General features: G+C 38.6%; 1 protein-coding gene across 1 annotated transcript in view; it reads left to right on the top strand.

Annotated features, from left to right (window-relative positions):
- NECAB1 (N-terminal EF-hand calcium binding protein 1) overlaps window positions 1–26,776 on the top strand; it is a 192,228-nt gene that overhangs the window by 86,141 nt on the left and 79,311 nt on the right. The window contains exon 5 of the mRNA XM_032869069.1: window positions 2,940–3,037. Coding sequence (XP_032724960.1) covers window positions 2,940–3,037 — 98 coding nt within the window. The remainder of the gene's footprint in view (window positions 1–2,939; window positions 3,038–26,776) is intronic.

Genomic DNA, 26,776 nt, shown 5'->3' with positions numbered 1-26,776 from the left:
TATGATCCTATTGAACTCATGAACACAAGCCCTGCTGGCCATCAGAGCCAGGCTATCAAGGATGTGCTCTCTTGGCAAAAGCCCCAAAAGTCTGGGTGCCAAATGTGTCCATAAGCTCTTTTCTTTAAAGACACCTATGACCTGGGGTAGGGCTAAGAGGGAGCACATAGGTGGTGATGCAGACATTCACATTCTCTGGAGAGGATTGTTCTTGGCCCCTAGATGTGTGTTTAATTACAAGCCTACTTCTCATGCCATAGCTATGAAGATAAGCTAATGGGACTTTTTCTCAGGAGGACTATGGGTGTATTTCAGTCTGCCATCTCTGTGCTGTGCCATGGGGGTAGGGTAGCTACCTAGTTAAGAACTCTTTCTCCATGACCCTATGGGGCCCACAAATGTAAACCCCCCTGGCCACTAGAGCAAGGTAATACAGGGATGTCCACTGCTTTGCCCTGTACTTTGGTTATATTTTGTACCTGATTTCTTGAACCGTTTTCTGGAATAATGACCATATGTATAGCAGTTGTTGTTGCAATGTTTATTTCCCCTACCTGGTTATAGTATCCTTAAATATTCTGTCTTCTTTGTATTCCAAACTCCTCTTATAACCCATCTGGCACACAGAAAGCACTAAATAAATGTGTGTTAAGTCCTGGAATGACCAAATGAACCTTCACCATCATGAAGTGGAGTGTAGGAATCTCTCCTATTATGTATATTAAGTGTCTCTGGCTCCTTCATCTAATTTCCTTCTTTGAGTTCATCGGAGCCCTACTTGCCCTGGGGCACATCCCCATTGGTAAATTATAAAACAATTTGAGTGGCACTGACCTATACCACCTCAAAATATCCCTTATCCTTAATCTCCTATCCAGGGCTTGTAGTTCTCAGGTGTTGTAGTTCTCTCTATTCTGAGAGTTATTTTCTTTGTGTTATAGTATATTGCTTGGGGGATAATTTTTTTTTCTCCTAACTGCTTTGATAACTGAGATGAATGAGTAGCTGAATAAATGAAGGAAGGAAGTCTAGATAGATGTCAGCTCAGAAACCTCATTGTCTTCTCATGTTCTTTAACAGCATGTACCCCTTCATAAACTTGATTTCACAGTGGAAAGGCAATTTATAGTCTCTCCAGGAGAACTTCATTAAGTCAGATACCTTGTTTATGAAAATATTTTAAAAGGTGGTGTTCCTTCATGTTTTGTTTTTTTAACCCTTATTTTTAAGCACTAAATTCTATTTTCCACTTAATATATTCTGCCTTCTTGCATTTGAAATCCCTATTACAGTCTTTCTTGAGTTTTTGTGTATATTAAAAATATGCTGGGGCACTTGGGTGGCTCAGTGGGTTAAAGCCTCTGCCTTCAGCTCAGGTCATGATCCCAAGGTTCTGGGATCGAGCCCCGCATCGGGCTCTCTGCTCAGCAGGGAGACTGCTTCCTCCTCTCTCTCTGCCTGCCTCTCTACCTACTTTGTGATCTCTATCTGTCAAATAAATAAATAAAATCTTTAAAAAAAATTATTAAAAAAAATATGCTAACAATTTTACTTTTTTCCATTTTTCTTTATACGTTTTGCTTGTTTCAACTTAGTTTGGATTCTATTCTGTTAATTATTTTTGTCAAAGTTAATATTCTGTAGCCACATTAACTGCTTGCTAGTTCATGAATAATTTTGTTGCAAATAATGGTGACAAGGTCACATATGTTGGTCAACACTCACAGAAAATCAGTATCAGAGCCAAGAATTAAAACATTACTCTCAAGCAGGTATTTAAGAAATATCTGCTTTCTTATTTATTTTCCAACTAATCCCTTCCTGAAAGAAGCTTTATGTGAGATGATCTGCACCATACATTTTTTAAGCAATGCATGGTCAGGAATACATTTCCTTTTTGTCAAAAATAGGCCATGCATTTTTAATGCATATGTACACAAATTATAATTTGACAATGATAATCTAGACTTGATTTATTGCTCACCTGTGTTTATTTTTTCTTAGATTTCTGCACATTTATTAATAAATCATTGAGTGGTACTTCCCATTTGTTATTAGTGTCAATGTCAACAAATAAATAATTCCATCTTGAGTATTAAAGTTTCCATAAAACATGCTGAAATTTATCCCAGTGATCTCAAATAGCTTTATGTCAATTTTTCTTCTCATTCAACTTGATTCCATAAATAATTATGGCATATTAAAGAGAGGCAATAATAAACTACTGCTCATCCAAAGATGAGTTCACAGGAGTGGTGATAGCTAATGATTTTCTAGTCACTGAAAGTTCTAGGTCTTTTCAATATATGACTTCCTAGGCCAGATCTCTCATTTCAGAAATATATAGGTTTCTATAAGTAAATATGAGGTTTGCATTTATCTCTCCTATACTTCAACTTGTTTGGGAAGAGTCTATATCCCATACTGCTAATTGTAACATCCAATGTATTATTTATCCCTACCAATTGAAAAATATGGTTAACATCTGTTTTGCTCTGCCCAGATTATTGCTCTGCCCATCCTTGTGTTTTGTAGCATTGTTAATTCTTAACCATGAGTTTACCTTGTTTAAATGTCTCCCAGGAGAAACAATAAAATGTAGTTTAATTTTTTGCTTAAGCTACTATTGTAATGGGTGCTGTAATAACATGCTGTTGAGAATAATTTTTTATTGTAACAGTCTTGTCTATAGATCCAGATTCATTTTCCCCCCCATCTTTGTAAGAGCATTTCTTCAAGAATAATGTAACCATTCAGTTTTTTTTTATTTTAATGAAATGGCTATATTGACACACTAGTCTCTTATGAAAACTTTCCAGTTTTCAGTTACAACCCTTTATTTGTTTCACACATTAATGGAGTATATCATCAGTTGATTTTGTTGTTATTTTATGACATCTAAATGCAAACATGATTTTTTTCAATATTTTTACTTTCAGAATATTTTTCCCAGCACTTGGGTGAATATGAGAATGTACTAGCAGCACTTGAAGACCTAAATCTTTCCATCCTGAAGGCAATGGGCAAAACAAAAAAAGTAAGGAAATGTTGGTGTTTATTTTCTGTAAATATCATCTTTGAAAAAATTTTCTTGGAAATCCTGCCTATTTCCTAATGTATCATAAAAGTTTACATTGGTTTTTATCTCTGATAACTTACGTTCTTGATTAAATGAGCTATTGTAGTCATGCATAATACAATTATAAAATACTAGGTGCCAGAATCTGTGCTTTTTGTTGAGGATACAAGGAGCTGTTCAAACAGCTCTTAACTGTGGTCGGGAGACAGCTGTGTAAACAAGCAATTGCAGTATAGTACAACAGAGGGAAGCACAAGATGAGGCATCTGATTTGGGCTGGAGGAGATGACACCTGAGCAATTACAGATGAAATCATAGCTAGGGAAAGGTGAAACAGACACATGGAACAGCATGTACAAAGGCTCTGTGTTGGAAGGGGAATGGGGTAAGCACAGGGCATTCAAGAAAATATAGTCTTTATTATTTGTTATTTTTTTATTTTTATTTTTTATTATTTTATTTATTATTAAAGTCTAGAACACTTAGGAGTGGCATGATGTGAGATGAAACATGTGGTAGAGAGGATGTGTACTTGTCGGGATATTGTTGGTAAACCTGAGGATTTAGAACAGTATCCTAAAGGCAAAAAGGTCAGCCACATTTTAAGCAAAGATAAGGAAATTCATGTAGTCTTTTGAAAAGATCATATAAGAAATTAGCTTGAGATTACTAGGGTGGGTGGGGAATATGGGAATAGGATCAGCAAGATGAGTAAGGAAGCTAGTTTACTAACCCAGGGGAGAGATTTTGGTAGTTGAATGGTATTGTTAGATGATATGGAAAAAAGGAACTTAACTGTACATAAGTTGAGATCCTATCAGTAAAACTTGGAGAAGGAATGAATATGGTGGATGGGAGGACATGTCTAGGATAAATCCTGTTTTTTAGCTTATATGCCTGGGTAATGGCATTATCTAAATAGAGAATGCTGAAAGAAAACCAGGCTTGAGGTAAGATTGTAAATGCACTTTTAGACATGTTGAATCTAAACTGCTTTTGGAACATCTAAGGAAATTGAAGTAAATCATTAGATATATGGATCTGAATCTGAGAGGTGAAGTCTGGATGGGACAAATGTTTGTGGATTGTTAATACTTAAAGAACTTGAATGACATCAACTGGAGAGAGAATATATAGTAGAAAACGGACAGGACCTAATACTGAGTTTTAAGGAACTTCAACTTTTGTTGGTGGGTGGAAGAGAATGAGCCAGCATGAGAGTCTGAGAAGGAGTGGGTAGAAAAAAGAGAGGGAATCTGGGAGATCATGATGTCCAAGAATTGGGAAGAGTATTCCATGAAACACAGAATGGTTAATAGCATTGACTACTATGGAGGGCTCAAGAGAGATGAGAATTGTCTATCAAAAAAACACATTTTAGCATGTGAGATATGTAACAAGAAATACACATTTTTAAAGCTTACATGGAATTTCTGGATAAAGACAGCAGATATGTGTACATCACTGAACTCTGCTTGCTCCTGAAGCCCCCCAAAGAAAACTAAAAAAAGATTTTTTTTAACGGGAAAGTAATAGAAGTTGAGAATTAGAAAGCCAGTGAACAAGTGGTCCCTGGAAGCAGACCTGACATGTTTGATGGCTTGACTTGTAGTGGGAAAGCAGAACACCCCAGCTTCATTCTTAGAAAGGAACTTGTGGCACTAGTTGCCACTGGAAAAGGGTGGGAATTGTTGAGCTAAAACAGGGGGACCTGTTGGAAATCTGTGATTCCCTGCCCTTCTCCACCCAGCTGAGCAGTTGCCTCTTGATCCAGCCAGTTAGAAAGCTTGTTCCCTGAAAGGGTTAAAGGAGCGGGTCTCTGCCCTGGGGTGGTATGTCACCACAGCTGAGAGATTAAGTAAAAGTTTACAAACCAAATGAAAAGACCTCCAGCTCCCCCCCATGCCCCCCACCCTGAATATAACTCCCAGAATGTTGACCACTCAGAGGGTTGGCATCCAGATGGCAGACAGGGAGATGCTGTCTCTGAGAAACCTTACCAATTACTAGAGAGTCTCTCTCATGGTAGGTAGAGCTCAGCCTGATCTCCATTTTCTCCCCTTGAATCTTAAAATCTTTTCCACAGCCCATCCTTAAAGATGCACTGTTAGCCAAGTGTCACCAGACTTATTACAGGACAGACAGAGAACAAGACAAATCAAAAAGGGGGGAGGGAGGAAGGAGTGCACAAAGTAACACAGGGCCTCTAGACGAAGATGACAACTCCCACTCAGTCTCATCAGCCTCCTCGGAGGACAAGAGAAGATACTGTTTCCATGAAAAACAGGGCGACAAATGGAACACTGAAGAGCTCTTTAAAATTAAAATGAGAGCAGATACCTGCTGTGGGTTTTTCATAGATAGATTTGATGAAGTTCAGGAATGTTCCCTCTATCCCTGTACTTTGAAGTGTTTTAATCAGGAACGGATGCTGGATTTTGTCAAATGCTTTTTCTCCATCAATTGAGAGGACCATGTGGTTCTTCTCTCTTTTCTTATTAATTTGTTCTATCACATTGACTGATTTGCGAATGTTGAACCATCCTTGTAGCCCAGGAATGAATCCCACCTGGTCATGGTGGATAATCTTTTTAATGTGCTGTTGAATCCTGTTTGCTAGGATCTTGTTGAGAATCTTAGCATCCATATTCATCAGTGATATTGGTCTGAAATTCTCCTTTTTGGTAGGGTCTTTGCCTGGTTTGGGGATCAGGGTAATGCTGGCTTCATAGAAAGAGTCTGGAAGTTTTCCTTCTGCTTCAATTTTTTGAAACAGCTTCAGGAGAATAGGTGTTATCTCTTCTTTGAAAGTTTGGTAGAATTCCCCAGGGAATCCGTCAGGTCCTGGGCTCTTGTTTTTTGGGAGGTTTTTGATCACTGCTTCAATCTCGTTACTAGATATCGGTCTGTTTAGGTTGTCGATTTCTTCCTGGTTCAATTTTGGGACATTACAGTTTTCCAGGAATGCATCCATTTCATCTAGGTTGCTTAGCTTATTGGAATATAACTTTTGATAATAACTTCTGATGATTGTTTCTACTTCCTTGGTGTTAGTTGTGATCTCTCCCTTTTCATTCATAATTTTATGAATTTGGGCTTTCTCTCTTTTCTTTTGGATTAGTGTGGCCAATGGTTTATCGATCTTATTGATTCTTTCATAAAACCAGCTTCTAGTTTCATTGATACGTTCTACTGTATCTCTGGTTTCTACCTCATTGATCTCAGCTCTAATCTTGATTATTTCCCTTCTTATGTGTGGAGTTGGTTTGATTTGTTGTTGATTCTCCAGTTCTTTAAGGTGTAGAGACAGCTGCTGTGTTCTGGATTTTTCAATTTTTTTGAGGGAGGCTTGGATGGCTATGTATTTCCCCCTTAGGACTGCCTTTGCTGTATCCCATAGGTTTTGGACTGAAGTCTTCATTCTCATTGGTTTCCATGAATTGTTTAAGTTCTTCTTTGATCTCCTGGTTGATCCAAGCATTCTTAAGCAAGGTGGTCTTTAGCTTCCAGGTGTTTGAGTTCCTTCTGAACTTCTCCTTATGATTGAGCTCCAGTTTCAAAGCATTGTGATCTGAGAGTATGCAGGGAATAATCTCAGTCTTTTGGTATCGGTTGAATCCTGATTTGTGACCCAGTATGTGGTCTATTCTTGAGAAGGTTCCATGTGCACTTGAGAAGAATGAGTATTCTGTTGTTTTAGGGTGGAATGTTCTGTATATATCTATGAGGTCCCTCTGGTCCAATGTGTCATTCAATGCTCTTGTTTCTTTATTGATTTTCTGCTTCGATGATCTATTTCTGAGAGAGGCGTGTTAAGATCTCCTACTATTAATGTATTCATATCAATATGACTCTTTATCTTGATTAACGAGAGCAGAGCTAAAGACTTTACAGAATTCTGAAAAATAAAGTTTAGAAAGTCTCCAAAAAAGTAAAGCAAAAGAGAAAGCATAAGCCAATGGGAGCATCAGTGTAAGCTGTCCTATATCCAAATAAATTCCAGAGAGAAAGAAGAATGGAGTCTGAAATACATTTTCTCTTGATCTATTAAGGTGTATTTGGAAAGTGCATAAGATTTTTATTCCTTGGGACCTTCCCTCCAGAAATGGTAATTCTTCCAAACCTCTTCTTGATGTGGCTGGCTTCTCTCCTTTTTCTTTAGGTCTCGCCTTTAATACCATGTCCTCAATGAGGTCTTCTCTGACCACCTTATCTGAAAGAGGTTATCTCTGAGGATCTCCTGTTCCTTGCAGGCAATGATCAGAATGAGTAACTATGTATTTTGTTTTCCTTGTCTGTAAGGAGGGAGAAGGGCAGTATCTTTTTGGAATACTAAGAGCTTCACATAGGGCCTGACAAAATGTACTCAAACATTTATTGATTGGTTAAATCAATTGACTTAAATGGATATTCATACAGCTCTAAAAGCTAAGTAATTTACTCCTGAAAGAAAAATTGCTCCTAAGTCCCATCTAAGAAGTGTTCAGATATCCTTTAATGGGAAGGAAAAGCAAGTATCTAATCCTTATTATTATTATTTTTTTTTACAAATTATGCTAAACTCATGTTCTATGAATTAATATAGCAAGGCTTTGTTAAATCAAGATCAACCTGTTATTTTGGTTTTTGTTACAAAATGTATTTCTTTTCTTTTCTTTTCTTTTCTTTTTTTTTAAGATTTTATTTGTTAGAGAACATGAAAGGGGGAAGGGTCAGAGAGAGAAGCAGGCTCCCCACACTGGAGAGCCTGGCGCAAGGCTCGATGCAGGGACTCTGAGATCATGACCTGAGCCAAAGGCAGACGCTTAACCAACTGAGCCACCCAGGCACCCCCCCACGAAACCTGTTTCTTAACAATGACCCTTAAAAATGCATTTGATCTATATAACCATATGCTTAATCAAGGACAAAAAGTTTTTTTTTAATGGTCAAAATATAATTGGGAAAGGTTCTTTGTGTGATAGCTCAAAGACAGTGAAATGCAGGAAGGAGTTTGACAGTTTTTTCAAGCCACTGTTGAACTGACATCTCCGTACTGTCTAGCACAATGAGCCCTTCTGAGCGAGAGATCCAGCATTTCTTTTTGAGAATCTCTCTATATTTTTACCCAGATGAAAAGTCCTGTCTCAGTAGGGAGGGCTGACTGTTCTAGGCTGTTACGAAAAGGGAAATGCAAGCCATTCAGGCAGTACATCTGTCTGCTCTGTCAGAGAATGGATAAAATGGATTACAGCTGCTTAACTGACACCCCAGGAGGTGACTCAGGACAGATCCCGTCTGTCACCATTATTCCCCCTCCTCCTCCTGTTCCCTTAACCCAAAGCCTTTCTCTAGGTCCTCAGGGCTTACCTGGATAATTCTACTTTGCTTATTTTTCAGAATAAACACCATAGGTCCAATTCTAAATGGTCATTTGAAAGCCTTGGAAGTTGCTAAAAGCAGAACTCCCTGTCTGGCTTTGGGATGTCACACACACATACACACAAATACTGGGCTTGTCTGTTACATTTTTCTTTCTACAGTGGGGTGAGAAGCTAATGTACATCATTAGTATGTAATGTGCTTACAATCTCAAAGCAAATGTAGAGTTCTGAAGCTAAAGAGTCATCTTGTGCCATTTATATAAACAAAAATAGAATTCTGGATTCCCTTAAACCTTTCCTGGTAAGGCTTAAAAGGAGATAGTTATAAGTTAAAGTGAAGAACGGTGTTCTTAAAATAATTACCTACATTGTAAATGATTAGTTCACCTTGATGAGTGAAGCTGGGATAATGTCCAAAATTAAAATGTATACAAATTTTATAGTTTTCTCCTGGAAGTTATTTTTCAAACAAGTGCATTCTACACCTTCAATTATTTTAAGAAAAGGAAAAATAGACTTGAGTCCTAGTTTATTGGGTCTCTGTTTTTTCCCTTCTTAAACCTGTCTTTGGGATCTGTAGACACTTTCGCATCTCTTCTTCATCCCTGTTTCCTTGTGTTTAGCATCTGGGCTCCATATTCCTTTCACTTGTTAAAACTCACTATTTTTTCTTTTCATTTATGAGAAAAAGAAGTATGTGTGTGTGTGTGTGTGTGTGTGTGTGTGTATTCCTCTAAGAAGAAGAAATAGCAGTGGGTCTCAGAATTCCTGTCTGGGGGAAACATTAATTACTACAGTTTTATGCAGGATTTATCATTAAAAATAAAAACTTAAAAATTTCCTTTGTTTCAGACAAAATATAGGAGCTGAAATAGTACCATGTGTGGAATAGTGAAAACACTCTCACGGGCTCATAGAAGGCAGACACATAATTCTTTATAGTTTCCTTACAATCCTTTTAATTTCTCTTTAAAAATGGAATGAAAAATACTCATGGACTTCATAGTAACATAGGAAAACAAGCTTATTTGACATCCCATTTGAAATGATCTGTCTTTTGTGTGAGTGTGTTTAGGGAAGAGGAGGTAGACACTAGAGCCATGGAAAATAGGAAGAAAGTATCTGGAGGTTGCAAATTTGGCCCAGTAAAAGAGAAGCCCTATGTCAGGCCAATGATTTAGAATTTTCCTTCCAACATTGACCAGACTTGTGCCCACTGCTGGCAAAGAGGAACCCCAGGCCCTTGGAAAGTCTAGTCCGTTAAGTCATGGGGGATGACATGGTTTTCTAGGAGACCCACCTCCTGAAGGAATCTGCATTATCTACTAACTTAGAGGAAGGAATCCTGGGCTGAGGAACTTGTCACCACTGAGGTCAGAGAGCTGACGGAGTTTATGTGAGTATGACTTGGGGGATAAATTAAAGGTGAGAAGAGACCACTTTGAGATTACTAGTGGGGTTCAGACAATGGTGCAAGTGATTTTTTTTAATAAATTAATTTTTTAAAATAAACATATAATATATTTTTATCCCCAGGGTTACAGGTCTGTGAATTGCCAGGTTTACACACTTCACAGCACTCACCATAGCACATACCCTCCCCAATGTCCATAGCCCCACCCCCCTCTCCCAACCCCCCTCCCCCCAGCAACCCTCAGTTTGTTTTGTGAGATTAAGAGTCACTTATGGTTTGTCTCCCTCCCAATCCCATCTTGTTTCATTTATTCTTCTCCTACCCCCTTAACTCTCCCCCATGTTGCATCTCCACTTCCTCATATCAGGGAAATCATATGATAGCTGTCTTTCTCCAATTGACTTATTTCGCTAAGCATGATACCCTCTAGTTCCATCCACGTCATTGCAAATGGCAAGATTTCATTTCTTTTGATGACTGCATAGTATTCCATAGTATATATATACCACTTCTTCTTTATCCATTCATCTGTTGATGGACATCTAGGTTCTTTCCATAGTTTGGCTATTGTGGACATTGCTGCTATAAACATTCGGGTGCACGTGCCCCTTCAGATCACTAGGTTTGTATCTTTAGGGTAAATACCCAGTAGTGCAACTGCTGGGTCATAGGGTAGTTCTATTTTCAACATTTTGAGGAACCTCCATGCTGTTTTCCAGAGTGGTTGCAGCAGGTGATTTTTTGAGGCAAGGCCATCAACTGGTGACTAGGAGGAGAAGGGACCCCAGCTCACAGTGAAGTCTGGCCAGGCTCAGGACTTGGAGTGGCACCCTCCCCAAAACCACATCAGTAGTATTTCCTAACCACTGCTGGAACCCTGCCAAACTCCTGGCAGTTGACCTGACTTCCCTGAGCCAGGTTACCAGAAATCAGCTTAGGGCTTGAGTAGCTATGAACAAAAAAGGAATGAGGAATAAGAATTGATGCAAACTATGGGGCGCCTGGGTGGCTCAGTGGGTTAAGTCGCTGCCTTCGGCTCGGGTCATGATCTCAGGGTCCTGGGATCGAGTCCCGCATCGGGCTCTCTGCTCAGCGGGGAGCCTGCTTCCCTCTCTCTCTCTCTCTCTCTCTCTGCCTGCCTCTCCATCTACTTGTGATCTCTGTCAGATGAATAAATAAAATCTTAAAAAAAAAAAAGAATTGATGCAAACTAAATTTTATATAGTGCCTTCGAGTTTTCAGTGTGTTTTAATATATGTAATTTCATTTATCCTTCGTAACACCCCATTGAAGAATGTCAGGCAAATAAAAATATACTCATTTTTAAAATGGGGAACCTGAGTCATAAGGTGGTTAGTTGATTTGATATCATAAAACTAGATTTAAACCCAGTTCTCATTGGAAATTTTCCTATTTAAGGTTTATGTGGTCCCATATGCAACATATTACAAATATGCAATTCTAAGTTGTATCATGGCACAAAAAAAATGGTCTTTGAAATGATTGAACTCTTCAGAGTTTAGTTGTGGATCAGCAAAGTCTGGAGACTTCTAGCTTTCATGGTTAAGTTATTTTCAACTTTCTTTTAGGCAAATGAACAAATGGGTTTCCAGAGCTTTGTGTAATATGTGAAGAGCATATGAAAGAAATAGAAGTAGATAACTAAATGCCAAAATAATAATTAAACACAAATCAAATATGAACGGTGGATAAGCAACGTTCTAAGCAAAGAAGTTCATACTTTTTAAAAATAGTTTGTTGTCATCAGAGGAACAGATGGAATGGTTAACTAAAAAACAAAGGAAGTTAACTACCACGTCAAACAAGAGAGATTTAACTTTTTACCTGGAGAGTAAAATATATCCAAAGAAAGGCTAACATACTGGAGATCAATAAGTAGAAATATTGGTGGCCTTCTGAGCTCTGGGTGGATTTATAAAGGATCTGAAAGTATGCAAATAGGAGCCCACCTGATTTTTCCCCCCAAGTAGCTAACTGTTCTGACACTATTTCTCCATTTTTTTCATGCCAACCACTAAAATGCCACATTTAATCATTTGTTAAATACTTATACTTGTGCCCTAGCTCACTGTCCTGTTCTAGTTATAAAATTATATTGTCTAGTATTATTAATGTGTTGTCTTAATTTTTGAATACCTGGGTATATTTGAAAATGTGAAAATGCAGATCTACCCTTCCTGTTCTTTTCCAGAAAGTTGTTTTTCTCACGTTGCCATGTGTACATAAATTTTATTTTTTTTATTTTTTTTTTAAAGATTTTATTTATTTATTTGACACAGAGAGAGATCACAAGCAGGCAAAGAGGCAGGCAGAGAGAGAAGATGAAGCAGGCTCCCCACTGAGCTGAGAGCCCGATGCGGGACTCGATCCCAGGACCCTGGGACCATGACCTGAGCCAAAGGCGGAGGCTTTAACCCACTGAGCCACCCAGGCACCCCTGCCATGTGTACATAAATTTTATAGTTGCTTTCCAATTCTAAGGAAAAATTTCATGGCAATTTTTATGGATTTACATTAAATTTGTAACTTTAAGAGAATTGTCATTTTGGTAATATGCATTCCTATGTAGGTACGCACATCCATTTATCCAAGCTCCCTTTTGGGTCTCATTAAATTTTTTATGATACTTCATAGGGTTTCAAAACACATCTTGTTACATCAGTTCACAGATGTTTTATATTTCTGTTTTATAAATGACCTGCTTCTCTATATCCCTAACTTAATATTGGTGGTATATGGGAAAGTAATATTTTTTGGTATATAAATTTCCTAACTAGGCTGTCTACCATCTTAAGTAGCCACTCTGTGACATACCATTTATCTTCCTTTGCTGATATTATGGGTTCGAACATTGAAATCCATGGCTACTTACTGGAAGAACCAAGCCATACATCTGTCTTCCCCAAAATCCAGCTCTCTACTTAGTCTTTAGCTTTCTGACTCACCTTCTCCCATTATTCTGATCTGAACTTTGGAACTGTACCTTATGCCTGTTGTTGTTATGTAAGATTTCAGATGCTTCAGTGCTACAAGGCCATAATAAATGTGATGCTACACTTTAAAATCTTACATCTTAGAGGAACAAAATAATTTTCCACAATACCAAAGAAAACTTTTTAAAAAGTTGTCACAAAATACTACAAATACAAACTTGTAATATAATTTTTTTTTTAAGATTTTACTTATTTGACAGAGATTACAAGTAGGCACAGAAGCAGGCAGAGGGGGCAGGGGAAGCAGGCTCCCCACCAAGCAGAGAGCCTGATGCGAGGCTCGATCCCAGGACCCTGAGATCATGACCTGAACCGAAGGCAGAGGATTTTACCCACTGAGCCACCCAGGCACCCCCAAACTTGTAACATATTAACAGATTTTCTATTTTTATCAGAAAAGAAAAAAATGAGTAAGATGAATGAATAATAAAACAGTGAATAAATATGTATATAGTTAATTGTGGGCACATCAGGCTCTGAATAAACTTGACATTCAAAAATGAGAAATCAATGTTAACTTAGTGGGCCGATAAAACTCGGGGAGGAAGTGAGACTTAAATGAGCCTCAGAGAAGGGGCAGGATTTTAGTAGAGAAGGGAGAGAGGAGGGCCTGCAGGTATCAGCCCTTCTTTGATTTTTTAAGTGGGTAGTTAGGGACTGGTTCTGCCAGAGGCCTCCATTCATGTCCAGAAGAGACTATGGTTCATCGGCAGTCAGGGTGAGGTCATGCTGACTGTAGTTTGTCACATTTCACCTTAATTTACTGTCTCTTGAATGAGTGTATAATAACCAAGCAGTGATCTTGCAAATACTCTTGAGACAACTTAAAAAAAAAAAAACAAAACAACAACAAATTCCTGGACATGTGTCAGAGGCCCCAGGGAAACTTCTAGTGTACCCCTAAATCCACAGGGACCCCTACAAATAATCACTTTTTTCAAGATCACTTTCTATTTTCAGATAATCCTCCCAACCCTGTTCCCTTCTCCTACCCCAACCAGAAATAAGATATAGTGAGAATTAACTTTATCATGTGTCATGTCCCTGTGGTTTTGAATAGCTTTATTTTCTTCATGGAAATCTTTTTAAAATTTATCTTTCTTGAGTTGCTGGCTGGAACACTTAATTTCTAACAGAAATTGGGGGCTAATTATCTGCCTAATGAAGTTAAAAGTACAAGATACACTACTTTACTTAAACAGAAAAGCTGGTTTATTTTGCCTAACGATACAGTTTTAAACTACAGTTGTCTTTGTGAAACTATAGCCCTGTTTCTGAAGAACTGATATTTGTTCAAAGCTAGAGAAGGGAAGGAGATGTTAATGCAGACATATCTAGGGGGTACATAGCACAGCCTGTGATTCTTCTGTCATGAGAATGAAATTTGAAGAGACTTGTTTCTTTTGCCCGAAGTGGAAGAGTGCAGAGGGAGAGACTAAAAATGGGTCTGTGGTGTATTTCTTGATCTGACAGGCATCAATTATTATCATGTCATTGTTCCTTCTTTTTCTTGTTTGCTGTTGCAAAACAAGGAATACTAAGTGCCATTTGAAGATGATTTCTTTCTGCCAAAGTCCTTATTTGAATAGCACATGCAAAAACAAGATGGATGTGGTGTTCCACCTGTGGGTCCTGTGTGGCTCCAGGATGAGAGAGCTCATGGCCACATGGTTTTGTCTGTCCCTTGTGGAACGATTTATTCAGTGGTCTGATGGCTGTGTACTGGCACATGTCCTGTAGCTCTCATGGCCATACAAGGTTGTAGTGTGGTCTGGGATCACTAATGTGGCTCAAAAGTGACATACCCATAGGATTTCTTTGGACTTGGATAAAATGCAGTTTAAATTTCTACTAAGGATCATATGTACTTTGAAGACTATGGGCTGTCCTGGGGGTGACTGACTTCTAGCGGTATGGGAAGGAGAGTGTTTTTTGTAATTATACGTGTAGGTGACTGGATACTGGTTGTGCGTTACTCTGTGAGATTGAATGTCCACTCAGGCAACTTCTTAGTTTTTCTTTTTGAACCAAAATTGTAGTAATACTATAGCTGACATTTATTGAGTAATTACCACTGGCCAAAGATTATACTAAGTGCTTTTGTATCTTATTTAATCCTAATATTTTACTAGGTAAGTTCTGCTTTTTTCCTATAAGTATATAAAGAAACTAACGCCAACAAAACCTAGGTAACTCACTCAAAGTCAAAAATCTCAACTGATGCCCTGTGAATTTCTTCTTAAACCTTCTAGGCTTGAAGCTGTCAGTTTCTAGCCAATTTCTTGAAAAGATAACAAAAATTATGTTTGCCTGGAAAGAAAAGAAAAAAATATTTTTGAACTTGTCAGTCACAATAGTTATCTACTGCTGTGTAACAAATTTCCACCTAAATTAGCAATTATTTCATACAGTTTATGAAGTTCAGGAATTTAAGAGTTTCTTAACTGTGTGATTCTGACTCAGAAGATCATGAGGTTGTAGTCAAATTGTGAGTTGGGACTACAAACTTCTGAGGGTACTTGAGGAATACGTCTTAGCAGCATGGCACGTTCAATCAGTTAGCTTCAGTTCCTGCTTGTGTGGAACTCCACAGGGTTGCTCCTTTGACACAGCAGCAGGCTTTCTCCAGAGCAAGCCCTCACAGAGTGGGAGAGAGAGACAAAGACATACAGGTAAAGAGACAGACTAAAATGAGAGTGAGACTATGGTTATGATATAGTCTTGGCAGTAACATCCTATCACTTCTCTAACATTCTGTTCAGTAGAAGAAGGTCCAGCCCACACCCAAGGGAAAGAAAATTAAACTCCATTTCTCCAAGGGAAGAATCAAAGAATATGTATTCCTACCTTTAAAACCATCAATAGTAGTCAACTTTTAACGATGTGCACACATTGAGATGGGAGGGTGGAAGGAAATCTTTGTTGTTTTTTTTTCTCTTAGTATCTGCCTCCATTAAAAGAAACCAAATTGATTTTTTAAAACTTGTCTACATGTCCATTCTTTGTCTTAGTTCATATTATGAACTCTGAAAAATAGAATCAGCTATATTTTATCTTTAGAATGATGCCTTAAGCCACATACACAAACGTATGCATGAAGAACTAGGTATCAGTAGAGCTAAACCATGTATGACAGGATAATACATTTTTTGGTTTGGGTCAATATTAAAGATGACTATTCTAAAACAAGCCTTAAAAAAAGTACTTTATAAAAGCCTTTAAAAAGTACTTCAAAAAATACTAGCTTTCAGAAAGAATTCCAGTTTTTTCAGTGACTGAATAAAAATCCATGTCTCTTAGGAAGGACTCAGTTCAGTCACTGATTTAGCAGAAATGCCATGCTGGGAAATGGAGAGGAATCCAAGTCTTACAGTGCTCTCAAGAGACTCACCCTAGAGAAGTCTCTTGAGTCTCACCCTTCTCTAGTCACCTCTTCTCCAGAGAAGAATGGGTAATTTGGGACAGTCTGCAATACAGATCTTGGAATAGATTTGATAGAAATGGTTCAGACTCCTTACAATAAGAATAGAAAACAGAAAAGCATTGTTTTGTCCTCCTAATCTGGAAAGTTATCAAGGAGTAAATGCATTTAAATTGACCTTTGAAGGATAGATAGCAGATCTATGGGAAGAGATTGGTAGAGTGGGAATGGAAGTCACTCTCAGATAAACTAGTAACATAAGCAAATGTGAGAAACAGTGCATTTTCATGCAAATTGGGGGAATACGCTGTTTTGAAGCATAAAGCAACTTTGGATGCCAGTGGGTATTCAGGCTGAAAGGCAAATTGGCTGGGAAATTTAGACTTTAATCATTAAGCAGCAGAGGGACACTGAAAATTTGACAAAATAGAGTTTGTCACCTGGGGGTCAATTCAGTGAGCTCTTCCTTCTCTCATACATACTTTTGTGATTTCCCAACTGTGGCCCCAAAAATGAGGATAATGTTTATTCAGTCTTAATACTGATCTTTATTCTTTGAAAGAAAAGTTGTGTATATTACACCATTTTATGCATATTTATGTATATGTGAATATAGCTCATTTTTATGAATTCTAGAAAGTTTCACTATTTTCTTTTTTTTAATTTTTTATTTTTTTATAATAATGTATTTTTAGCCCCAGGGGTACAGGTCTGGGAATCGCCAGGTTTACACACTTCATAGCACTCACCATAGCACATACCCTCCTCAATTTCCATAACCCCACAACCCTTTCCTGACCCCCTGACCCCCAGCACCCCTCAGTTTGTTTTGTGAGATTAAGAGTCTCTGATGGTTTGTCTCCCTCCCGATCCCATCTTTCATTTATTCTTTTCCTGCCCCCCCAAACCCCCCACATTGCATCTCCATTTCCTCATATCAGGGAGATCATATGATAGTTGTCTTTCTCTGATTGACTTATTTTGCTAAGCATAATACCCTCTAGTTCCATCCACGTCATCGCAAATGGCAAGATTTCATTTCTTTTGATGGCTGCATAGTATTCCATTGTATGTATGTGTGTGTGTGTGTATATATATATATACATGTATATATATATATATACATATATGTGTATGTATATATATATATATATATACATGTGTATATATATATATATATATACATACACCACATCTTCTTTATCTGCTCATCTGTTGATGGACATCTAGGTTCTTTCCATAGTTTGGCTATTGTAGACATTGCTGCTATAAACATTCGGGTGCATGTGCCCCTTCAGATCACTACGTTTGTATCTTTAGGATAAATACCCAGTAGAGCAATTGCTGGGTCATAGGGTAACTCTATTTTCAACTTTTTGAGGAACCTCCATGCTGTTTTCCAGAGTGGTTGCACCAGCTCGCATTCCCACCAACAGTGTAGGAGGGTGAAAGTTCCACTATTTTCGACAAGCATTATTTATTTTACATTTAAAAAATATTATGGGGGTACCTGGGTGGATCAGTGGGTTAAGCCTCTGCCTTCAGCTCAGGTCATGGTCTCAGGATCCTGGGATCGTGCCCCACATCGGGCTCTCTGCTCAGCAGGAAGCCTGCTTCCCCCTCTCTCTCTCTGCCTGCTTCTCTGCCTGCTTGTGATCTCTCTCGCTCTGTCAAATAAATAAATAAAATCTTAAAAAAATATTTTGGAACTAAGAATTTTTCTCATTTTTAAAAATGCCATTCCTGATCTAATCATTTTGGTTATGAACAATCAAAATGAATTAAGAAATACAAAGCCAGCATTGCCAGCACTGTGTGTTTCTGTATTGGAGTATATTTTTATGTGATCCAGGAGTAGTGGATAAAGGCCAAGAGTTTTTGGCTTTCAAGAACAAACAAAACCACAATTATGCAAAATATTCAGAAAATATGTAAATATTTTTCTTTGTTTTTCTCAAGAATATTAAAATATGTCGATTATCACTCTTCTTCACATAGTCATTTCATTCTTCTACATCATCTGAAAATCAGTATTTCAATTAAATGAAATTGTGGGTGGGTTAACTCACAGGTGTTATCTTGCTTATGGGAGAGAAATATATCTTGATTTATCTTATGATCCAGTCACATATGAATAATAATTATTCTAGTAAACATTTGTTAACCATTTAAAAAAATTAAATCACTAAATATCCCACCATCATATTCTTTACTAAATATCCCACTTACCAAATTCTTTATAATATATATAATACTGAAAGTATTGTAACAATAAGTAAACATTTGAAATGATAAATCACCCATGTGACTATCACCCAAATAAAAGGGCCATTTGGAAGGCAACAAAGATCTGAAGGGAACACACTCTTTCATCCCTGTGGTCTAATCCCCCTTAGTTCAACAATTTTATCTCTTTAATACTGCTCCCATCCATCGTCTTCTCTTTCCACTCTTGTCTGGGCTCTGTGAGGCAGAACTGTGATGATTCTCACTAGGGTTCTTTGCCACAGACACAGAATGAATTATTCTGCTCCAGTGTTATCTGTAGATCACACTCAACCCTAGAGGATGAGAAATCTTTCCCCAAAATAAGACTTTCCCCATCCTAAAACTAAATGTCTAAAACCTTATAGTGGCCTCCTATTGCCCTCAGGAAAAAAGTCCAGATGCATTGCCCAGGACACAGAAGACCCAGCAAAAACTGGACCCTCCTTGCCCACTAGGTACCCCTGCTCATCTCTCTAGTCCCATTTCTTTTTTTTTTTTTTTAAGATTTTATTTATTTATTTGACAGAGCAAGAGAGCACAAGTAGGCAGAGCAGCAGAGGGACAGGGAAAAGCAGGCTCCCCACTGAGCAGGGAGTCTGATGCAAGGCTCAATCCCTGGACTGTGGGATCATGACCCAAGGCGAAGGCAGTCATCCAACCAACTGAGCCACCCAGGTGCCCTCTAGTCCCACTTCTTGCCAGTGCTGGGGGATTTTTGTCTCAGCCATATGTAGCCATTTATAGTTCTCCAGATTCCCCATAGTCTCTATCCCGTTCTGGACTTTGCTATGTAGTGGTCCTTCCAAGTGGATGAATTCTTTTGCCCTTCTCAGGGTTCTTTCTCAGGGCTCCAATTACCTACTTTTCATCTCGCTGGTCCTGTAATATTCCTGGTGGTCCTACAGGGCCCTGCTTAAATGTCACTGCCCCTAGAAAGCCTTCCTTAACCCTCCAAGGGGAATCCTATGCTCTCAAAGCACCTCACATGTCCCCGTGAATGCTCTTATCAATTCTTACCTATTCTCTCAGTGTCTTGAAGTATCTTGCAATGTTAGGGCTAGTTAAGCTGCTCAGTAAAATTTTTGTCACATTAGTTCACAGGAGAAGTGAGGATAAACTGCATATCACTCTGATCATGAATCATCTGAAAGAGGAGAAACGTTCGGTGCCTGCAGTTCAATTTTAGATAAATTAGCCAAAGTAACTATATTCCAAGGGACTAGGGAGAAGGTGAGGAGGGAACAGGTGTGTGGAATTTCCACCAAAGACTGTTTCTGAAATTTGGAATGATTACTTGCCTAGGGCAGCAGCATATTCTTTCTGAATTTACCAGTTTCTGGAATGAGAACTGCCCACCCCAGTCTGCCTGGATCCCACTCGTGCCAGAGGAAGTAGGGTGTCTGGCAAAGGGCCAGATGTATCTTTTGGCCAACTTGGGAACACTGGAAAAAAGAATTAGCAGTTTTACTCATAGTGCTTGTACAATTTTGTGTTTTATAATGGATGCAAATTTTCCAAACTGTAGGTCCGCATCAAGTTTCTTCACAGTTGGGTTTTTTTCCTTAGTCCGTTATGTTGAATTTGCCTTTAAAATGTGTTTGTCTATGACACATCTTCAGTTCGCGATCTTCTGTTCTGACATTTTTAGAGCTGTAACCAAGATTATAATGTGACAGAACATGGTAGGTGCAGGTGAGTAATATTTTTAGAATTTCTTAGAAACAGAAGCCTCATTTTCATGGTGAAAATCTAAAGAGCAAAAGGAAAAAAAAGACGTGGCATAAATTGGATTGATAACGTTTAGGTACATTTTAACAGTTCCACACATTTCCCCCCACATAAATATTTTTAATAATGCTAATGATACCTAGAGCCTGATTCCTCAGTAGGGAAGGATTTATGTAATACTAGGAAAGAGAGAAACCTACTTTTTTTTTTCCTTGTCAGTTCTGCCTTTGGGTTCTGCATTGGTCACCCCTATTCAATAAGCATATGGAAAATTGTCTTCTCCCAAGCTATGTAGATCAGGATATCTGCAGAGATGGTTCTGGAAAGACCAATTTTGGAATCAGGTAGAACTTGACTCACATCCCAGTTCTGCTACTTGCTAGTGTATGCCCGAGTTAACCTCTCTGTGCTGTTGGTTCTTTGTTTGCCAGAGGTGAATAACTGTACTTCCCTCCCAAGGCTGTGGGGACCATGAAGTTAGATCCCACACACAGGGTGGCTGTCATTGCGTGTGACCCATGAGAGGGAGTCCAGAGAGACTCTGTTTACTTCCAGGGTCTCCCAACTTTCAGTCTTTGTTATTGGAAAAAAAAAAATGCTGAGCATGTGCTTTTGGAGCTTTATACAGATAAGGATTATTCCTTAGGACAACAACCAAAGCATTTTGTGTCTACAAGGTGATGCAGCTGACTAATAAAATTTGGGATGTTGATCCTCCAAAGAGATTAAATAGAAGTTTAGAGTTCTGATTTTTTTTTTCCATGGATAATGGGAGTGCTTCATGAAACTTTCCTTCATTGCAAGGATACACATTTCAGTTGGCTTGTAAAAACCAAATGAGGAGTTGAAACAAAATGGGCTTGTTTCTGGGGCAGCTTCAGTCTGGAGAGTACGTAGACGTACACGCGCAACTCTGAGTGATTGACCAAACTGCTACTTATGGGCAGAGACGTGATTTTGTGGAGGTGCAAATGTCTGTCAATAACAGAATTATCAAAACCCAACAGAAATTAATTCATAACAATATAGAGGAACAACTGAAAAGGAAACACAGCTCCTAGTCAGCCATCTCCTCATTAATATGATCAAAACAGATCAGCAGCAGCGACAGAACATACACTCCCACAGCCCCCTTGGAAGCACAAAGGAGGGCTGTGGGACCTGCCTACCCGGACTTATAAATAGCTCTAGGAGCAGAATCCCAAAGAGACTAGGAATTACCTCAACACTGAGGAAACAGACTTCTTTTGAAAAGCAATGAGCAAACAAAAAGTGTGTTGTGGAGAGGGTAACAATGCTTTCTCCATCCAGCTTCATAAACACACAAGAAGTGCCTGCCACGTTCAAGGTGTGGCCAGATGTTCACACCAAAAGGAATATAATAATAGAACAAAAATTACCCCCTACCCACCAATGAAGTGATACGACAAGACATTTTTGTTACTGTCTTGAGCATTGTGTTACCGGCTTTTCTCAGCTGATAGAGAAAGCAGTTGTCCATTTGATTAAGAGAAACAGGAGGAAATGATGTGAACCCCTTCACTACCCCACCAGGTTTAACATAAAACAGATCTTCAACATCTTTACAAGAAGGGGACTGTAATGAGGAATGGTTCTGTGGCCAGAGGCAAAGGGTAGTGGCTGGAAGGGGCTTTTTTTTCCCCCCCCTTATTCTCTGCTTTCACATTTGCTCGTGCAAATCAGAGGTGCAATTAAAGCTCGGTGGGCTTATCATTAGTATCCTCCAAGTTACTCATTGTACACAAAGATAGGGGATAAGTCTGTATTTTGTGCAGCCTAAGAGACCTTTGCAAATGAATCTTAAAGAATTAGGACAGAGAAAGCAGGACTAAAAGTCCCCTACAACAGTTTCCCCTACAACAGTTTCCAGCTAAATCCCTGGTAGCTCTTTATCTTCTGTTCCCACAGTTCTGGTGGAGATTGTTTGAGGAGGAGTTAGGAGGCAAATTCACTACAGATCCACCACTTATCTGCAATTCTGAAATCCAGAAAGTTCTGAAAACTGAATGCTTCGTGTCCTTCTTGTTTGGTCAGCTTAGCACCAAAATCCATTTGGTAACAAAACCTATTTTAGTATCCAGGATTATGCTGCAAGAATATGAATATAATATTACAGGGTATTGCCCCAGACTCTGCTGGGGGTATTATATATATGATAAATATATGTTCTATGTGTGTGTGTGTGTGTGTGTGTGTGTGTGCACGCGTGTGTACCTACCAGGTATTGCCTTTCTAGTTTCTGAGAAATTGTGAATTTTAAAACACATCTGACCTCAGTACCTTCAATGACAGATTGGATTAAGATGGCTATATGATAATATATGGCATGGTAATAGATTTTCTAATTACTTTCAGATTATCAAATTGTATGCTTCAGCAATGCTGAGATGTAATACTACCTTATGTTAAAAGAAAAAAAAAAGCAACTACCAATTCTTTGGGGATTTCATTGCATTTCAAAAAGCAAAAGTATACATCAGGCATAGACAAGTGAAAATTGACCCCTCATACTCTGGGGAAAGTATGGATGGATTTATTAACCTTTCAAAAATGACACTCTTGTGAGACTAAACTAATTATGTTTATGGCAAGTATACTGACATGTAATGAATTAAGAATGCTTTCACTTGTAGGCTTAATTTACTGAGGAATCTGGAGCTGCCTTCTGAAAGTCACTGCTGACAGATGATTTAGATGGCTTTGAGAATAATCAGTTGGTTTAAAAAGTAATTCCTTTTTTCTTTTTTTAAATAATTCCTTTTTCTACTTACTGTTGCTGCGGGATGAGATGATTGTTTCCTGGCAGGCTCTGTATCCTCTGTAGTATTCCTTAGGAGTTTTCCTAGTTATGCTTACCCTTTCTTAGGAGGTAAAGACCATGTCTTCAGCATGGTGTCTGACATCTGGAATGTCTCTTTAATCAAACTAACATTGAAAACAGCCCACAGTCACATGCCTAACTATGGAGCTGCACTTGAAGCAGATGAAAAAGCTAACCGCCAAGCCTGGGACGTCTCATTGACAATAAGTTCAGATGGGAAGGAGTCAGGGTCTCACCCCAGGATCCTCTCTGCCCTCACCCCATTTCCACCCATCTCCAGTTGGGGCCTCAAATCCGAATTGAAAAGAGAGCCTTGTCTTTAGACCTGGAGTAATACCACTAAGAGAGTGATACAGATATTCCCCCACCTCACTGAAATCAGACATTATATTAACCATTTGGGGTTAACCACAGAGCCCTTGAAAAATGAACAAATCAGTATTTGGGGCCACCTAGAGCTGAACATTTCCTGGATGGCCCAAAACTTCAATAGAAGCAGCAACTCCCAGAGCATTCTCAGCTGCACCCAGTAGCTGAACCCAGAGTATTGCTTGGACCATGATCTGACCTGTTCTTTTCATCTTCCATGCCTTCAGTATCTCCTACCCACCTGACTTTTTCACACAGAATTCAATGTAATTCTTGTTAATGGGGATACCTACTATTTGCTGAGCATTTAATACATACCAGCCCCTGAGCATACATTAACTCCTCTTTTAGCCCAGCTTCACCGAGACACTCACGGTCAAGCACCTGACAAATGATGGGTACTCAATCGAGGTTCTCCCCTATCTCTTCACCTCCCCTAAGAGTTGGTTTGGTTCATCCTGAGATTTCTTCATCTGGCACAACAAATATTTATGGAGTGTTGAGTCTGCTCTAGTTCACGGACTGCAAATGCCAAGATGGAATTAGGAATTCAAGGGATTCCCTGTAAAGGGAAAAAGGAAGAGGAAGCAAGAGTTGCGGGAAGAACCTTCTGAATGTGATGCAGATCTGGCACCTAGGAGGGCAGGAAGAGCCACCAAGAAAGTCCTAACCAGGCCAGTGGGGAGCCCACCTCAGGCCAAAGTGGCCCAGGTCTCGACCTTTCACTGTGCTCCGTCATTGGCTGGGAGTAGCCTGGAGAGAATGGCATCAACAAGGACATTTCAGAAGATCCCTAAGGTGCAACAAGCTGTCACATAAGCACATCCCCTCAGTGGCTTCGTGGGGCGCCTCCATCTGAATCCTTGCCCATGGTTTCAGAACATGGGCAAGGATTCAAGAATTCTTGAAAAATTCACCTTTAAATACCCATTTCTCTCAAGTCTCAAAGGTTTGTCAGTCTTTAAGTGTCCCCAGTGTTTACAAGTTTTTAAAAGCAAATGTCACTTGGAAGGAAAAGACCTAAAATCTTTTCTATCTGATAACTTAGCAAAAGAGGGTTGAAGGCCTGGTGAGAATAAAAGGATGGGACCCATAATTTCTGAGCACACATTGGTAACTAAAGAGGTGCTGTCAAGGCACCTTCTCTCATCAGAAGGAATAAAAACTTCCCTCTGCTTTTCTCTGAGAGTTTACTTAGTCTTTCCACATTTTAATTATAGAACCCTTTTCTCCATTTCAATGAGAAAATAGTTGCTCAGCAGCGAAGCAGCAGACCTCAGTCCTTACATATGGAAGTGGGAACATTCAAGGATTGTGTGAGATGTCAGGATACATGGAGCAGAACGCCCATGAACCTGTCTGTTCTGCATCTCCCGATAATGACCTCTTTTGAGGTCATATAGCAAGAGGGTAGAGCATGTATGAGACAATTTCTTCATCTGTCTAAAAAAGAGTAAAAAATGTTTTTTTTTTTCTTTGCATTCAGTATTAGATGAACCAGGGAACACAGACCTAGCCCGTTCTGGGATGAAAGCCAAGACCAGTGTTCCCATTTCATAGATCAGCGAGGGAAAAAACACAGGCGAGTTAGTGGATGTACCTAAAATCATACTGTGAGTTAATGGCCAAGACTGTCCTCCACAGAATCACTTCCCCCATGAAGATCAAAAAATATTATTTAGAACTGGGTAGAAATACTCAAAATTTGTTCTTTCCAGTCCAATTACTAAACTGTTAACACAGAGCTTCTTGTGAACATAGTGAAGATTATCATTCTAACCTTCCAGGTACAGGATTCTGCATCTGTTGCCATGGCAAAGGAGCAAAATCTGAGCTTCTGATTAAAATGAGTCCTTTTGTTAAAAAATAGTCAAGATTCCTATCAGAGTTTTCTCACTGCCTTAGTCTTCTCATTTTTTTTTTTTTTTTTTTTACTACTTGAGGCCTGGAGCTCAAAGTGCCTACTTGAATTCTGCTTTTTGTTGTTTATATAATAAGTGAATTAATTTTGCTTCATCAGTTTGATTGTTTTTAGTAATATAAATGTACTGTAATCACTCTGAATATTGAATGTTCTTATTTCAGCAATGACAAAGAGATTGATGGATGGTGAAGTTATAACATATTTGTTTCCCCTAGAATCTTAATTTTACTTTTCAATATTAAAGTTTTTGAGTGATTCAGTACAGAACACCAAAAAACCTCTCAAATATGAAAGAAGAATAGGAAATTATAAATGAAATAACCATCAGCCTGGAAACACTAATTCCAGTATAGGCTTCTAAAAAGCTTTACCTGCAGGCTGTAAAGGTTTCTGAGCAAAACCTTCTGAGGCCGATGTGATCTAAGTGTCTCTGCTCAAGAAAAACAGGTTTTTTAGAAATTATGCTTTTTGCTATTATTTGCTTAAAGAGAAATTCAGCTGCAATTCAGATGACATATTTCCTCCTTTTTAATTGCTTGTTTTCTGTTCCGAAAAGCTTTCCTTCCACCAGTGCTCTTAAGGGCACGATTTATAATCGAGTCTCTGCCCCTCACAGTCTCATGAGGCCAGCACCTGCTCTTCCTCTCCAGAGAAGCTTAACACTAACCCAGGAAGGATCAAGCGGCTTTTTGTGTTTTAAACACTTCGATAGGACGCAGAAGGAAAGGACACCTGTATTCTTGTCTCGTCTGGAAGAGTTCTGTGATCCTGAGCAAGTCATACTTAATGTATTTGAACCCCATTTTGGAAATGAGGAATTTAGTTGCAGTGGCCCCTTCCAGCTTTATAATGCGTTGTGTTTGGTTGATTCACTGATCGCTCATGAAATTTAGTGGCTTTTGATCCTTGTTTTGTTTGATCCTGGTTTTGTTTTCCACATCAACAGACCATATATATACCCTGTTATTAAATATCTCTTTCACAAAATGAGACTTTTTAGAAGTTATATACATTTAATGGAGGTTGTGAATGTTCCCTATTTAGTATGCTGCATGTGTATTTAGTGTTTGGTTAAAGCCTAATTTGACTATGCTTTGTGTGTATTAATGTAATGTAAGTGTGTGGTGGTTGAATGCTTTTTAATCTATACGACTGCAAATGCCGGTGGTATATTTTATTTTCTTCTTTAATGCACTTTGACAGTTACATTTACAAAAGGACATTCAGTAAATAAGAGATACTCCTATATGTATTTTATCCTTTCCTTTTCTTTTTTTTTTTTTTTCTAAGTAAAGATTAATCCATGAGCTTGAAAATAAAGCTTTTGTTTAAGGATGGAAAAAAAAAAGACTCA

Source organism: Lontra canadensis, unplaced genomic scaffold (genome assembly GCF_010015895.1).
Source record: "Lontra canadensis isolate GAN:19392208 unplaced genomic scaffold, GSC_riverotter_1.0 scaffold37, whole genome shotgun sequence".
Lineage (NCBI taxonomy): Eukaryota > Metazoa > Chordata > Mammalia > Carnivora > Mustelidae > Lontra > Lontra canadensis.
Note: the sequence above shows the minus strand (reverse complement) of the source record. Positions and strands in the feature narration are given on the sequence as shown.